Here is a 17212-nt window from a genome sequence, read left to right as displayed (position 1 = left end):
GACAAGGTTTTTTTCAGGCCTAAAGAAATCTTCACTTTCTCCATTCTAAGTTAGTTTGGAGTATGTTTTCACTGTGGAAACTTTCAAATCAGGCGTAAGTGGCCGGACACGCCCCCTTTTGAAAAAAAATTCTGTTCAAAAGTGAAACTATTCTAACTGACTAGAACTGCAGAAAACTTAAATGTGGAGAATTCTGATTTCTAAGGTACTCCGTTCTCCACCAGTTGCTCCTAAAAATCAGGAGCAAATCATGTGGAAACTTGGGGCCTTGATTCCTCAGATGGGAGGGTTATCCTATGAGGAGAGACTCGGCCTGTATTCTCCAGAGTTTAGAAGAATGAGAGATCTCACTGAAACATAAAATTCTTACAGGGCTTGACAAGGTAGATGCTAGGAGGATGTTTCCCCTAGCTAGGAAGTCTAGAAGTAGATGTCACAGTCTCAGAATAAGGGGTCAGCCATTTAGGACTGAGATGAGAAGAAATTTCTTCACTCAAATGCTTGTGAATCTTTGGAATTCTCTACCCCAGAGAGCTGGGGATGCTCAGTTGTTGAATATATTCAAGACAAAGAGCGATAGTTTTTTGGATACTAATGGAATCGAGGGATACGGGGAGAATGCAGGAAGGTGGAGTTGAGGTAGAAGATCAGCCATGATCCCCTGCTCCAGTTCTTATATTCTATTCTCACACCTCAGCTCGAGAACCAGCACATATCAGTTCCTGTCATGGGCTCACGAAAAGAAAAAGTTTTCGGACCTTCGAGTTATACCATAATGCATCAACCAACAACTAAATAATGTGTATGTGCCGCCTTGGGTTGAGAAATTGAACCAAGTTGCAGTCACACTTCCATAAAAACAGAAAATACTGGAAATGCACACACTCGAAATGCAAAGCTAGCCTTTCCACCATCAACAAGGCACAAGTCAGGATAGTATACTTTCCACTTTCCTGGATGAGTGCAGCTCCAATAACACTCAAGAAGTGCAACACCATCCAGGACAAAGCAGCTGCTTGATTGGCACCCCATCCACTATCTTAAACATTCACTCCCTCCACCGGTGCACAGTGGCTGCAGTGTGTACCATCTACAAGATGCACTGCAGCAACTCGCAACGGTTTCTTCGACAGCACCTCCAAAATCCAAGACCTCTGCCACCTTGAAGGACAAGGGCAGCAGATGCATGGGAACACTACCTCCTGCAAGCTCTCCTTCAAGTCACACACCATCCTGATTTGGAAATATATCTGCGTTCCTTCATCGTCGCTGGTCAAAATCCTGGAACTCCCTCTTTAACAGCACTGTGGGAGTACCTTCACCACAAGGACTGCAGTGGTTCAAGAAGGCAGCTCCCCACCACCGGGTCAAGGGCAATTGGGGATTGGCAATAAATGCTGGTCCTGCCAACGACACCCACAGCCCGGGAATGAAAAAAAAAATCTGAAAATAAATACAAACTGGTTAAGGTTTTGGGTCAAGACCGTCCTTCAGAACTGGAGACAAGTAACTCAAGAGTGCCCCTTCATTGCACCGATAAACATTGAGGGGGAGTGGAGTACATGAAATAAAAGTCGAGAGTCAGATAGATACTATTATAAAGAGGCAAATAATGGTTTTAATAGTCTGTCATTAGTCATTTTACAAAGCTGAGAAGAGGTTAAAAGGTGACATTCAAAAGTCAAATTATGAAACGACAGAAAGGTAAACGATGAGATAAACAGCTCCAAAATTGAAGAGAATAAAGTGATTTATGAATGTGCAAATAGCTACAGTCTGATGTTGCTGAAGTTTAGACTGGAGGACTGCGCGGAGTTTAGACTGGAGGACTGCGCGGAGTTTAGACTGGAGGATTGTGAATTTCCAAGGGGAATGATGAGATCCTGGCCTAGATTTTCTGATTGTAGCCCCGCCAGGGTTACGGCCGGCACTACAAATGGAAAACTTGGCCGACTGTTCCTGAAGCTTGGGTTGAGGTTGGCTGGAGCAGTGTCAGAGGCCAGACCAAAAAGGTTGGAGTGAAACTGGGAGAGGGAGCTTTCAGACACAAGGGAGTTGCTTTTGGACTTCCCAATGTACAGTAACTACATAAGAACATAAGAAATAGGAGCAGGAGTAGGCCATATGGCCCCTCAAGCCTGCTCCGTCATTTAATACAATCATGGCTGATCCAATCATGGACTCGGGTCCACTTCCCTGCCCGCTCCCCATAACCCCTTATTCCCTTATCGATTAAGAAACTCTGTGCAGTACTTGCAGCACAAGCTGTGTAGTTCATGACACTTTGCACAGCAATTTGTTAAACCTAGATGTAATTTTTTCCCCACAATCCCAGGGAAGCCTTGCATACACAGCGCAGATCAGTAAATCTGCTGAGCTGCCAACAGTATTCAGTTCCGTGCTGGTTGAATGCAAGCTCTTGGAAAATCTCACCAATAATACCACATTTATAGGGGTAGACAGGAACTTCGAGAGAAGAAAATGGCTGAATCATCATCATTTTTATGATAATGTCAAAAATGTAATAATTACAAATTAAATAAAACATGCCTTGCATTTTCACAAAATTGACTCCATAGTACTTTCCCAGCAGATTCCAACAGTGAACTTACCATAGTGGGCTAACGTAGTCAGTGTCAGCTTAGTGACTTTACTCCTGGTTCCAATTGAAGTACCTGTACTTTAAAAAAGAAATTCTTTTAAACTTCGCTGTGTTTTTTAATCACATCAAAAGGAACCAAATCTTCAGCAGGTCTTGTGAAAATAACAGCTGAGATAAAAGCAGGTGTCAGGCATTCTGGCTGCTGCCATCTTTTCTACCTGCTGTCAACTAGAAGATAAGAAATAGGAGCAGGAGTAGGCCATTCGGCCCTTTGAGTCTGCTCCATCATTCAATCAGATCATGGCTGTATATCCAAACCAACTTTAAGAAATAGGAGAACTGAGGAGGAGTTTACCCATCCTGCTGCAGATGGGCTTTGTGGGTCTGCCAACAAGTGTATTACATTGATGTGTTGGGTTAATAAGGCCATAAAAAAGCAAACCAAGCACTCGGGTTTATTTCTAGAGGGATAGAATTGAAAAGTAGAGAAGTTATGCTCAACTTGTCGAGCACACTTGGAGTACTGTGTACAGTTCTGGTCACCATATTATAAAAAGGATATAGAGGCACTGGAGAGGGTGCAAATAAAAGGTTTACGGGGATGATAACCGGAAATGTAAGGTTTCCCGATCGGGAAAGAATGAACAGGCTGGATCTCTTTTCTCTTCTCTTGAAAAGAGAAGGTTCGGTGGTATTCTAATAGAGGTCTTGAAAATTCTGAAAGGTTTTGATAGAGTAGACACAGAGGGCCCAAGTTTCCACAGGATAAAAAACGGGCACCCCTCCGAGCTGGGCGCCCGTTTATCGCGCCTAAAACGGCGCCAGAAAAAAAACGCGCTATTCTCGAGCGCTTTGCAGCTCCTTGTCTGTTTGGCGCGGCGCCCAGGGGGCGGAGCCTACACTCGCACCGATTTTGTAAGTGGGAGGGGGCGGGTACTATTTAAATTAGTATTTTTCCTGCCGGCTGCGCGTGCGCGTTGGAGCGTTCGCGCATGCTCAGTGTGAAAAAAACATTGGCACTCGGCCATTTTTGTAGTTCTTGGTAGCTGTTTAATTTTTGAACATTTTTTAATAAAAGCACATTGCCATCAGCACTGAGGCTTCTTGCAGCCTTCTCACTGTCTCCTTCCCCTCCCCACCCTCCACGGCAACAAACGGCGGTTTCCTTCCCCTCCCTCCCCTCCGCGGCAACAAACCGCTGTCTCCTTCCCCTCCCCACCCTCCACGGCAACAAACGGCGGTTTCCTTCCCCTCCCTCCCCTCCGCGGCGGCAACAAACCGCTGTCTCCTTCCCCTCCCTCCCCTCCGCGGCAACAAACCGCTGTCTCCTTCCCCTCCCTCCCCTCCGCGGCAACAAACCGCTGTCTCCTTCCCCTCCCTCCCCTCCGCGGCAACAAACCGCTGTCTCCTTCCCCTCCCTCCCCTCCGCGGCAACAAACCGCATTCTCCTTCCCCTCCCTCCCCTCCGCGGCGGCAAACGGCGGTTTCCTTCCCCTCCCTCCCCTCCGCGGCGGCAACAAACCGCTGTCTCCTTCCCCTCCCTCCCCTCCGCGGCAACAAACCGCTGTCTCCTTCCCCTCCCTCCCCTCCACGGCAACAAACCGCCGTCTCCTTCCCCTCCCTCCCCTCCGCGGCAACAAACCGCTGTCTCCTTCCCCTCCCTCCCCTCCGCGGCAACAAACCGCTGTCTCCTTCCCCTCCCTCCCCTCCGCGGCGGCAAACGGCAGTTTCCTTCCCCTCCCTCCCCTCCGCGGCGGCAACAAACCGCTGTCTCCTTCCCCTCCCTCCCCTCCGCGGCAACAAACCGCTGTCTCCTTCCCCTCCCTCCCCTCCGCGGCAACAAACCGCTGTCTCCTTCCCCTCCCACCCCTTCATGGCAACAAACCGCTGTCTCCTTCCCCTCCCTCCCCTCCGCGGCAACAAACCGCTGTCTCCTTCCCCTCCCTCCCCTCCGCGGCAACAAACCGCTGTCTCCTTCCCCTCCCTCCCCTCCGCGGCAACAAACCGCTGTCTCCTTCCCCTCCCTCCCCTCCGCGGCGACAAACCTCGGTTTCCTTCCCCACCCCCCCGTGGCAACGAACGATGGCTGGAGCACTTTCACACAGGTAGGAAGATGGTTTATTTAATCTTTTCTTTGCTTATAAATGTTTATTCAGGTTGGATTTATTTGTATAATATTTGTAGAAGTAGAAATAAGGATTGATTGTAAAATTTAATGACTTCCCTCCCTCCGCCCCCCCCCCCCCCACCTCGTTCTGGACGCCTAATTTGTACCTGCGCCTGATTTTTTAATGTGTAGAACAGGTTTTTTCAGTTCTACAAAAATCTTCACTTGCTCCATTCTACTTTAGTTTGGAGTACGTTTTCACTGTGGAAACTTTGAAATCAGGCTTCAATGGCCGGACACGCCCCCTTTTGAAGAAAAAATTCTGTTCCAAAGTAGAACTGTTCTACCTGACTAGAACTGCAGAAAAAAAAATGTAGAGAATTGCGATTTCTAAGAAAGTCCGTTCTCCACCAGTTGCTCCTAAAAGTCAGGCGCAAATCATGTGGAAACTTGGGCCCAGAGAGTGTGTTTCCACTTGTGGAAGTGCAAAATTAGAGGCCATCAATATAAGATAGTCACCAATAAATCAAATGGGGAATTCAGAAGAAACTTCTTTACCCAGAGAGTGGTGAGAATGTGGAACTTGCTACCACAGGGCGTGCTTGAAGCGAATAGTATAGATGCATTTAAGGGGTGACTAGATAAACATATGAGGGAGAAAGGAAGAGAGGGTTATGCTGATAGAATTAGATGAACAAGGATAGGAGGGGGCTCGAGTGGATCATAAACACCATGATGGACCGATTGGGCTGAAAACCTGTTTATGTGCTGTATATTCTACGTAATCCTGGGATTGATCTGGTCTCGTCTGTGATGCAATTAGTCTAGCAATCATAATTTAGACAGTTGGTTGGCTCAAAAACAGCCCTTAAGTAGCGAGAGTCAAGAAAAAGAAGAAAAAGGTAGGTAAAGGGTTTAAAACATTTTTCAGGTGGGAAGGATAGGAACAGGAGTAGGTCATACGGCCCCTCGAGCCTGCTCCGCCATGGCTGATCTGATCATGGACTCAGCTCCACTTCCCCGCCCGCTCCCCATAACCCCTTATCCCGATCGTTTAAGAAACTGTCTATTTCTGTCTTAAATTTATTCAATGTCCCAGCTTCCACGAGGCAGCGAATTCCACAGATTTACAACCCTCTGAGAGAAGAAATTTCTCCTCATCTTTATTTTAAATGGGTGGCGCCTTATTCTAAGATTGTGCCCTCTAGTTCGAGTCTTCGCCATCAGTAGAAACATTCTCTCTGCATCCACCTTGTCAAGCCCCCTCATAATCTTATACGCTTCGATAAGATCACCGCTCATTCTTCTGAATTCCAATCAGTAAAGGCCCAACCTACTCAACCTTTCCTCATAAGTCAACCCCATCATCCCCAGAATCAACCAAGTGAACCTTCTCTGAACTGCCTCCAAAGCAAGTATATCCTTTCGTAAATATAGAAATCAAAACTGCATGCAGTATTTCAGGTGTAGCTGTAGTAAGACTTCCCTGCTTTTATACTCCATCCCCTTTGGCCTTCCTGATCATTTGCTGTACCTGCATATTATCCTTTTGTGTTTCATGCACAAGTACCCCCAGGTCCCACTGTACGACGGCACTTTGCAATCTTTCTCCATTTAAATAATAATTTGCTCTTTGACTTTTTTTCTGCCAAAGTGCATGACCTCACACTTTCCAACATTATGCTCCATCTGCCAAATTTTTGCCCACTCACTTAGCCTGTCTCTGTCCTTTTGCAGATTTTTTGTGTCCTCCTCACACATTGCTTTTCCTCCCATCTTTGTATCATTAGCAAACTTGGCTATGTTACACTCAGTCTCTTCTTTCAAGTTGTTAGTATAGATTGTAAATAGTTGGGGTCCGAGCACTGATCCCTGTGGCACCCCACTAGTTACTGGTTGCCAACCAGAGAATGAACCATTTATCCCGACCCTCTGTTCTCTGTTAGTTAGCCAATCCTCTATCCATGCTAATATATTACCCCCAACCCCATGAACTTTTATCTTGTGCAATAACCTTTTATGTGGCGCCTTGTCAAATGCCTTCTGGAAGTCCAAATACACCACATCCCTTAAAAATCTTTGGTTAACAGAAATCTATCGATCTCTGATTTAAAATTAACAGTTGATCCAGCATCACTTGCCGTTTGCAGAAGAGAGTTCCAAACTTCTATCATCCTTTGCGTGTAGAAGTGTTTCCTAATGTCACTCCTGAAAGGTCTAATCAGATAAGATAGATACGGTAGAATAATATAAAATAATAGTTAGAAAACAGAAATTTGCCGAATGCCTCGGAATCATGCTGGGCCATACAGACCACAAGTTACACTCTGGAACTCATTGTCGATGCTGCAGTTGGGCTTAGTATTTTTGGGCCAGTGAAGGGGAGGAAGAAAAGCATCGCTACTGCTCATTACTCTCCGTGACCCTTGCTGGAATACGTGTGTTTGCATGTTGGATGGGAACTGATTAGGCTCGGCTGTGATGCCTGCCACGCTCGTACGGTCTGCTGACTGGTCATTTTCAAGGCTCACAGATGAAGAATGGCCATCTGGGTGAAGACTATCTGAGCCTGTGGAACTGTACCCTAAGGAGTTGTACTCTGTTTATAAGAGTCAATGGGCTAGAATTTCGGTTGTCGGGGAAAACGGTAGTTTTACGCCAAAATTGTTATTTTCGCTGCACTACCATTTTTAGGCCTAAATTTCGGCGAGAGGCCTATAAAGGCCAGCGGGAGCTCGGAGCAGTCAGTCGAGGAGGCGGGAGCTCGGAGCAGCGCGAGTCCGGGGTCGGCGAGAGGCCTATAAAGGCCAGCGGGAGCTCGGAGCAGTCAGTCGAGGAGGCGGGAGCTCGGAGCAGCGCGAGTCCGGGGTCGGCGAGAGGCCTATAAAGGCCAGCGGGAGCTCGGAGCAGTCAGTCGAGGAGGCGGGAGCTCGGAGCAGCGCGAGTCCGGGGTCGGCGAGAGGCGTACCGGTGCAGCTACAGGGAGAAGGCAAAAAAACAAAGGTGACGTCACAGCCTAGGGGGTAAGTGATTGGCTGGTGATTGGTGAGTAGTTTTTCTTTTTCTTCTTATATTGGTCAGTAACTTTTAACATTGTTATTACCAGTTTAAGTGTATCTAAGGGTTAAGTCATGGCAGGAGAGCTCGGTCGGGTGTTATGCTCCTCCTGTACCATGTGGGAACTCAGGGACGCTTCCGGTGTCCCTGACGACTACGTGTGCGGGAAGTGTGTCCACCTCCAGCTCCTGACGGTCCGCGTTGCGGAATTGGAGCTGAGGGTGGATTCACTCTGGAGCATCCACGATGCTGAGAATGACGTGAGTATCACGTGTAGTGAGTTGGTCTTACCGCAGGGAAAGGGTCCACAGCCAGATAGGGAATGGAAGACCAACAGGAAGAGTAGAGCAAGGAAGGTAGTGCAGGGGTCCCCTGCGGTCATCCCCCTGCAAAACAGATACACCGCTTTGGGTACTGTTGAGGGGAATGACTCATCAGGGGAGGGCAGCAGCAGCCAAGTTCATGGCACCGTGGCTGGCTCTGCTGCACAGGAGGGCAAGAAAAAGAGTGGGAGAGCGATAGTGATAGGGGATTCAATTGTGAGGGGAATAGATAGGCGTTTCTGCGGCCGCAACCGAGACTCCAGGATGGTATGTTGCCTCCCTGGTGCAAGGGTCAAGGATGTCTCGGAGCGGGTGCAGGACATTCTGAAATGGGAGGGAGAACAGCCAGTTGTCGTGGTGCACATTGGTACCAACGACATAGGCAAAAAAAGGGATGAGGTCCTACGAAACGAATTTAAGGAGCTAGGAGCTAAATTAAAAAGTAGGACCTCAAAAGTAGTAATCTCGGGATTGCTACCAGTGCCACGTGATAGTCAGAGTAGGAATCGCAGGATAGCGCAGATGAATACGTGGCTTGAGCAGTGGTGCAGCAGGGAGGGATTCAAATTCCTGGGGCATTGGGACCGGTTCTGGGGGAGGTGGGACCAGTACAAACCGGACGGTCTGCACCTGGGCAGGACTGGAACCAATGTCCTAGGGGGAGTGTTTGCTAGTGCTGTTGGGGAGGATTTAAACTAATATGGCAGGGGGATGGGAACCAATGCAGGGAGACAGAGGGAAACAAAAAGGAGCCAAAAGCAAAAGACAGAAAGGAGATGAGGAAAAGTGTAGGGCAGAGAAACCCAAGGCAAAGAACAAAAAGGGCCACTGTACAGCAAAATTCTAAAAGGACAAAGGGTGTTAATAAAACAAGCCTGAAGGCTTTGTGTCTTAATGCAAGGAGTATCCGCAATAAGGTGGATGAATTAATTGTGCAAATAGATGTTAACAAATATGATGTGATTGGGATTACGGAGACGTGGCTCCAGGATGATCAGGGCTGGGAACTCAACATTCAGGGGTATTCAACATTCAGGAAGGATAGAATAAAAGGAAAAGGAGGTGGGGTAGCATTGCTGGTTAAAGAGGAGATTAATGCAATAGTTAGGAAAGACATTAGCTTGGATGATGTGGAATCTATATGGGTAGAGCTGCAGAACACCAAAGGGCAAAAAACGTTAGTAGGAGTTGTGTACAGACCTCCAAACAGTAGTAGGGATGTTGGGGAGGGCATCAAACAGGAAATTAGGGGTGCATGCAATAAAGGTGTAGCAGTTATAATGGGTGACTTTAATATGCACATAGATTGGGCTAGCCAAACTGGAAGCAATACGGTGGAGGAGGATTTCCTGGAGTGCATAAGGGATGGTTTTCTAGACCAATATGTTGAGGAACCAACTAGGGGGGAGGCCATCTTAGACTGGGTGTTGTGTAATGAGAGAGGATTAATTAGCAATCTCATTGTGCGAGGCCCCTTGGGGAAGAGTGACCATAATATGGTGGAATTCTGCATTAGGATGGAGAATGAAACAGTAATTTCAGAGACCATGGTCCAGAACTTAAAGAAGGGTAACTTTGAAGGTATGAGGCGTGAATTGGCTAGGATAGATTGGCGAATGATACTTAGGGGGTTGACTGTGGATGGGCAATGGCAGACATTTAGAGACCGCATGGATGAAGTACAACAATTGTACATTCCTGTCTGGCGTAAAAATAAAAAGGGGAAGGTGGCTCAACCGTGGCTATCTAGGGAAATCAGGGATAGTATTAAAGCCAAGGAAGTGGCATACAAATTGGCCAGAAATAGCAGCGAACCTGGGGACTGGGAGAAATTTAGAACTCAGCAGAGGAGGACAAAGGGTTTGATTAGGACAGGGAAAATGGAGTACGAGAAGAAGCTTGCAGGGAACATTAAGGCGGATTGCAAAAGTTTCTATAGGTATGTAAAGAGAAAAAGGTTGGTGAAGACAAACGTAGGTCCCCTGCAGTCAGAATCAGGGGAAGTCATAACGGGGAACAAAGAAATGGCGGATCAATTGAACAAGTACTTTGGTTCGGTATTCACTAAGGAGGATACAAACAACCTTCCGGATATAAAAGGGGTCAGAGGGTCTAGTAAGGAAGAGGAACTGAGGGAAATCTTTATTAGTCGGGAAATTGTGTTGGGGAAATTGATGGGATTGAAGGCCGATAAATCCCCAGGGCCTGATGGCCTGCATCCTAGAGTACTTAAGGAGGTGGCCTTGGAAATAGCGGATGCATTGACAGTCATTTTCCAACATTCCATTGAATCTGGATCAGTTCCTATGGAGTGGAGGGTAGCCAATGTAACCCCACTTTTTAAAAAAGGAGGGAGAGAGAAAACAGGGAATTATAGACCGGTCAGCCTGACCTCAGTAGTGGGTAAAATGATGGAATCAATTATTAAGGATGTCATAGCAGTGCATCTGGAAAATGGTGACATGATAGGTCGAAGTCAGCATGGATTTGTGAAAGGGAAATCATGCTTGACAAATCTTCTGGAATTTTTTGAGGATGTTTCCAGTAAAGTGGACAAAGGAGAACCAGTTGATGTGGTATATTTGGACTTTCAGAAGGCTTTCGACAAGGTCCCACACAAGAGATTAATGTGCAAAGTTAAAGCACATGGGATTGGGGGTAGTGTGCTGACGTGGATTGAGAACTGGTTGTCAGACAGGAAGCAAAGAGTAGGAGTAAACGGGTACTTTTCAGAATGGCAGGCAGTGACTAGTGGAGTGCCGCAAGGTTCTGTGCTGGGGCCCCAGCTGTTTACATTGTACATTAATGATTTAGACGAGGGGATTAAATGCAGTATCTCCAAATTTGCGGATGATACTAAGTTGGGTGGCAGTGTGAGCTGCGAGGAGGATGCTATTAGGCTGCAGAGTGACTTGGATAGGTTAGGTGAGTGGGCAAATGCATGGCAGATGAAGTATAATGTGGATAAATGTGAGGTTATCCACTTTGGTGGTAAAAACAGAGAGACAGACTATTATCTGAATGGTGACAGATTAGGAAAAGGGAAGGTGCAACGAGACCTGGGTGTCATGGTACATCAGTCATTGAAGGTTGGCATGCAGGTACAGCAGGCGGTTAAGAAAGCAAATGGCATGTTGGCCTTCATAGCGAGGGGATTTGAATACAGGGGCAGGGAGGTGTTGCTACAGTTGTACAGGGCCTTGGTGAGGCCACACCTGGAGTATTGTGTACAGTTTTGGTCCCCTAACTTGAGGAAGGACATTCTTGCTATTGAGGGAGTGCAGCGAAGGTTCACCAGACTGATTCCCGGGATGGCGGGACTGACCTATCAAGAAAGATTGGATCAATTGGGCTTGTATTCACTGGAGTTCAGAAGAATGAGAGGGGACCTCATAGAAACGTTTAAAATTCTGACGGGTTTAGACAGGTTAGATGCAGAAAGAATGTTCCCAATGTTGGGGAGGTCCAGAACCAGGGGTCACAGTCTGAGGATAAGGGGTAAGCCATTTAGGACCAAGATGAGGAGAAACTTCTTCACCCAGAGAGTGGTGAACCTGTGGAATTCTCTACCACAGAAAGTAGTTGAGGCCAATTCACTAAATATATTCAAAAGGGAGTTAGATGAAGTCCTTACTACTCGGGGGATCAAGGGTTATGGCGAGAAAGCAGGAAGGGGGTACTGAAGTTTCATGTTCAGCCATGAACTCATTGAATGGCGGTGCAGGCTAGAAGGGCTGAATGGCCTGCTCCTGCACCTATTTTCTATGTTTCTATGTTTCTATGTTTCTTTGCATCCAGATGCGCATTGGTAAAGTCAGCATTGCATGAGGATTCATGGCGCAAACCGCAACTTTAGTCCGGGGCCGATAGCACTGCAAGAGAGGCCTTGGGAGGGGGGGGGAAAAATAAAAATCAAAAATTGCAAAAAACATTCGCAAAATCGTTACCTACTAAATTACTGAAAAAGATTTAAAAAATAAAAACTTTAACTTACCTTTTTTTCAGGTTTTCATACTTACCGCTGCTGGCTGGGCTGCACCGATAGGTTTGACCTGTCTGTATTCTGGGTGTGGCGAAGAGTGACAAAAGTCCGACGGTAACGCAATCCGCGGCGTTACATCTCTCCCCGGTCGTACGTGGAAGCAACGCCGCAAAAAAGTGCCCGAAGATCCCGCTGACCGGGTTTTCGCCGCGGAGGGTCAAATTTCACACACACTGGTCGGAATACACTTAATCTTAGCAATAACATGGGGCGTGATGGCCTGCCAGGTATGCAGGCGCCACAAACGGCGGAAACGGACCAATCACCGTTCCCTGGATATTAAACAAGCCTGTTTGATAAGGGGACGGGAGGAGCTAGCCTTTGTTAATTTGATCTAAGCAACCGGGACTCCTGAAACCGCGTGACTGGCCAGCACGTTGAGGCAAGGAGTACCGGGCAGTGCACAAATATCAGATAAAGGCAGTACGGTCGGTTAAAAGGGGACTAGGACTAGTCCCTTTACCGAAAGGGGGGAATTGTTGTAGAGAGTAGAAATATATATAGACTTAGGCATTAGGCACCTGCTGGATATTTAAAACTCACATAAGCTTAAATGGACACACACATAAAATGGCTGCCCAGGCATTATGGGAAATCAGGTAGTCAAACTGTGAACTGTTGAACGTTCACTGACCGAGCAATAACCCTGTGAGGCCCACTGTAGGAATGCCTGGGAAGACAGAGATAAGAAGGAAACCATCTCCTGTGAACAAGGCCATGAAACCAATTATTTCAGGAAGAAAGATAAGAGGGAAACCATTTGCTGTAAACAAGGCTATATACCAATTATTTCTCCAAGAAGAAAGAACTAGTGAGAGAACCTATATCAATCAGCCCAAGCTGACAAAAGACGAACACATGGTTCCTGAGACATAAGGGGAATTCTATTGGGTTAAAATAACCTATATGTAATCTATAATCATTGTGATTGGCTTGTGTCCAGCCGTGATGGGCTGTGTAGCTGCAGTAAACTGTTTTGTAACTGTTGTGAAACATATAAAGGTACATGTAACTCTTTGTTCTGTGAAGAGAAACCTGGATACGGTCCTGAGTTTTTCCTTCCCGCTGAGCGTAATAAAAGCTGCTTCAGCATTGGAACTGACCCTGAGTGTTGAGTGATTCTTCTAAGAAAACACTAACGCTAGCACCATCCAACCCCTCAACCCTGTTCCACCATTCTATTGGATCATAGCTGATCTGGTGTAATAGAATGCGGGATGAGCAGAAAAGGGGGGAATTAAAAGGGTGACAGCGGAGAGAGAGAAAGGGGGTGTGGGAGGAATGCAAAAGGAAAGAAGTCATTGATGCAATGGGAACGAGAGTGGTGGGAAGGAAGGGGGAAGGAAGGAAACGAGGAGTTAGTGGCAGCACTGAGGGGGTGAGAAGAATGTTATTGTGAACTGAGGGGCCATGGTAAATAATAGTGTCACCATGAAACTGGAGAGAGTACAAGCAGGACTGTGGAGGATAAGGTGCAGTCACTGCACTTTGTTCACTTTCTTCAACTATCCATGTCCTTTAACAGGGACTCCCGGATCCAGAGGTTGTGGCTTCCAGTGTTCAGCAGATGTGGGTGTTAACAGAAATGGTCCGGAACAATCCATCGACTGCACGTGTCGGTCGGTTTGATGTAAGTGTCAGTATCTGGCTCTTGGTGTAGTTTACAAATGGGCAGAATGGAAAGTGGGACCCCTTTCTACCCCGCGAGGCTGGCCACGGTGTCAAACGGGGCGGAAGTTAAAGGGGAGGGCACCAGTGCCCACGCCACCATGTTAGATGTTTTGCCGACTCTCTGGTCGGCTGCATTACCGGTTACTTTGCGTGGTCCGGACCACCACTGTGCAATCCGCCACTCCGTTTTAGGTGCCGTGCTGCAGGCCCTGGTGGCCTAGTTGGCGCCATCAGAGGCCTTGCAGACTGCCCACTGTGAAGGGGAGGGGCGTTGAAGCGTGCCCACTACACGGAGCATCTGCGTAGCGCTGCAGTACTCGGCCCAGTAGTGGCCCGGGACCCGTCCCTAAAGGAACTGGAGCACGTGAGATTGCGCTCCACTTTGAGGAGCACTAAATTCAAGTAAGCAGCAAGGGCGGGACATCTGCAACGGGTGCAGGAAGTCCCGGCCCCAGTAGGTTACCCTGACCAATCGGGGCGTAGGGCAATTTCGGCCACCTTGTGTGTGGATGTCAGCTGAAGACAGGATTAGAATATGCTATGATAGCCTCTACAGTCCACCAGCTTGCCACGCTCACTGTCCAGACCCGTACATGAAGAATGCCACGGGCAAAGTACAGGAAGATGATTCACACCTGTAGAACTGTAGTTCAGGAGAGAAGGAAGGATTATTGAAAGAGAAAAAAGGCAATGAATTGAAATGTATTCAAACATGAAGGAGTCAGTCTCACCAGGCATTTCCTATGTCCTGCCCACAGGTGGATGGTTCCTACGATGTCAACCTGCTATCCTACACTTGATTGGCCCATCTTGTAGGACTGTTCCTGCTGGGAGGATGGGAGGATTCAGAACACCTGGTTTGTGACTGCATGCAGGTCGACATGAAAAGTACTTGATGCCCCAACTGAACATTGAAGTGAAACGGGAGCTAGTTTTTTGCTATTTGAGCTCATTTCAAACTGTTTTAACTTCACTTGCGTTTTATATACAAAGTTAATAAACGTAATGCACTGTTATTGTAAACGTGTTGTAGTAGAAAGAGCCATTATTAAGCTGTGCAAGTTTTTCAGATTAGTTGGACCCAAAATCTGGAGCCAGACTTCCTATTTTTGCAAATAAACAAATGTAATGATGAAGTGAAAATGTGCCTCTTTAATAGTGCTGTACAGTCCTGGGAGACTGGGGCTCTTGCCAGCTGCATAGTGGTGTGCAAAATAAACATAGAAACATAGAAAATAGATGCAGGAGTAGGCCATTTGGCCCTTCGAGCCTGCACCGCCATTCAATGAGTTCATGGTTTTAGCTGCCATTGAACTACCTTCAAAAAATGGGAGGAAAAGTAACCAATAGATCAGAAAAGCTTGCGAAGAATGACCAAAGGAGTGACTGCGTGAGTAATCCTACACTGCATCTAACGAATATATGTGACTTTGGAGGGAGGCTACCACCACTCTTGCCTTCAATGCAAAATGTAAATCTTTTTTTTTGTTCAAAGAGTTACATTCTCTGTGTTTCACACTGGCAACATTTATTTGCTTCGTGTTTAGAATGTAAAACACTTTAATGTCTGATAGTCTGCTCCCTTGGACATTTCCCCTGATTCTTTTCATGTGTTGTTTACTGTGATGGAGGTGGGCCAGCTTTAATTTTAATTTGTGGACTGTATATAGAAGCCCAACACGAGAGGGGCCATTGCTGGATCGAGTGATGGGAAATGAACCAGAACAGATAAGAGAAGTAAGCAGAGGGAAACATCTAGGCAATAGCAACTACAACATAATAAGATGAAGATTGAAAAGGACACAAGACAAAGACCAAATTAATAAATTAGAAAAAAGTTGATTTTAAGGGATGAAAGTGGAACTAGAGAAAATAAACTGAAAACAATTACTGGCAAACAAAGAAACAGAGCAGCAGTGGGAAACATTTACAATGGTGATCAATAAGGTCCAGGAGAATAGATACTACTAAAGACCAAGAACAAACTCGCCAGAAACGACACACCATGGATGAAAAGGAATAAGAACAAAATTGAAGTATATAGACAGCAAAGGAGAGGATGACAAAAGGTTCGGAAAAAAAAAAATTTTAATTAGGAAAGCAAAGAAAAATTAAATTATCAAGGAATATAAAAACAAATAGTAAAGTATTCGACAGACACATAATAGCAAAAGATAAAAGTCAGGACAGGGATAGGGGCACTAAGGGATACATACGATAAACTCACAGGTAATGACAGGAAAATAGCAGAAGTATTAAATACTTGCAGTTGTTTTACGTCAGTATTTATGAGGGAGACTAACATGGTGGGCATGGCATTCGAAGGGTCAAAAATGATATAAAGACATTTAGGATGGAAAAAGGGGCAGATAATTGATAAACTAATCAAACTTAAGAGAGGATAAAACCTCTGGTCTGGTTGGATTGTGTCCACGCACAGTGAAAAGTTAGGCAAGAGAATAGTGCTCGAGGACTGGCAGATAGCTAATGTGATTCCAAAAGGGAGATAGAAAAAATCCAGGGAACTATAGACCAATTAGCTCAATTAGTGGTAGGAAAGATAATGCAATCCTTACTCAAAGATGTAACAGAAAAACAGATAGACACTGAAAGTTTAATAGTCAGCACAAATTCCAAAAGTAAAGGTCAGGCTTGACCAAAGTTATTGAATTCTTTGAAGAAGTAACAAAGGGTAGACAAGTGTAATTCAGTAGATGTAATATATTTGGATTTTCAAAAGGCCTTCGATAAGGTACTGAACTCCTGACTACGGTCAGAACATGTGGAGTCAGGAAACAAGTAGCAGAATGGATAGAAAGCTGGCTACAAACCAGTCAGGGTTAAAGGTAGTTACTCAGATTGGTAAAAGGTGGGAATTGGTGTTCCACAAGGAATGGTGCTGGGACCACTGTTGTTCACAATTTACATAAACGATTTGGACTCTGAAATCGCAAGTACAATTTCAAATTGCGGGGTGTAGTTAATACAGAGGAGAACTACAACCAAATATAGGAAGGCATGTATAAACTTGCAGATTTGGCAAAGGAACTTCCATATTGATAAATGTGAGATGGTATTTTGGTAGGAAGAATATGGAGGTCACATACTACTTGGAAATGAACAGATAGAAATTCAGTATCTCCCCGTTTGGGGGCAAGTACATTTGGGCGGGTGGGGGGTGCGTGAGACTTAGCGCGAGGCTGAAGTCTCGCCCCTCTCAAACTTTAGGTTTCTGCCCCCAGAAGAAAGTGGAGCATTAAATCCACTTCCTTCCTGGGGCTGTGCACTGGGCCGTGCAGCGCTGCCTCATCCGAGGGGCCCTTCCCTCACTTAAAGAGAAGGGCCCACGCTGCTGACTCTGCAAAGTAAAGAGGGACCTACCTGGACCACCATGGAGCAGGGGTGCTGCA

General features: G+C 46.3%; 1 protein-coding gene across 1 annotated transcript in view; it reads left to right on the top strand.

The window, feature by feature from the left end:
* LOC139276822 (nicolin-1-like) overlaps positions 1 to 14818 on the top strand; it is a 32830-nt gene extending 18012 nt beyond the window's left edge. The window contains exons 5-7 of the mRNA XM_070894820.1: positions 12179 to 12358; positions 13657 to 13761; positions 14561 to 14818. Of these exons, the coding sequence (XP_070750921.1) occupies positions 12179 to 12358; positions 13657 to 13761; positions 14561 to 14602 (327 nt within the window). The 3' untranslated portion in view covers positions 14603 to 14818. The remainder of the gene's footprint in view (positions 1 to 12178; positions 12359 to 13656; positions 13762 to 14560) is intronic.
* The last annotated feature ends 2394 nt before the right edge of the window (positions 14819 to 17212 follow it).

This window comes from Pristiophorus japonicus, chromosome 12, assembly GCF_044704955.1.
Source record: "Pristiophorus japonicus isolate sPriJap1 chromosome 12, sPriJap1.hap1, whole genome shotgun sequence".
Classification (NCBI taxonomy): domain Eukaryota; kingdom Metazoa; phylum Chordata; class Chondrichthyes; family Pristiophoridae; genus Pristiophorus; species Pristiophorus japonicus.
This window is presented reverse-complemented; position numbering and strand designations above follow the sequence as displayed.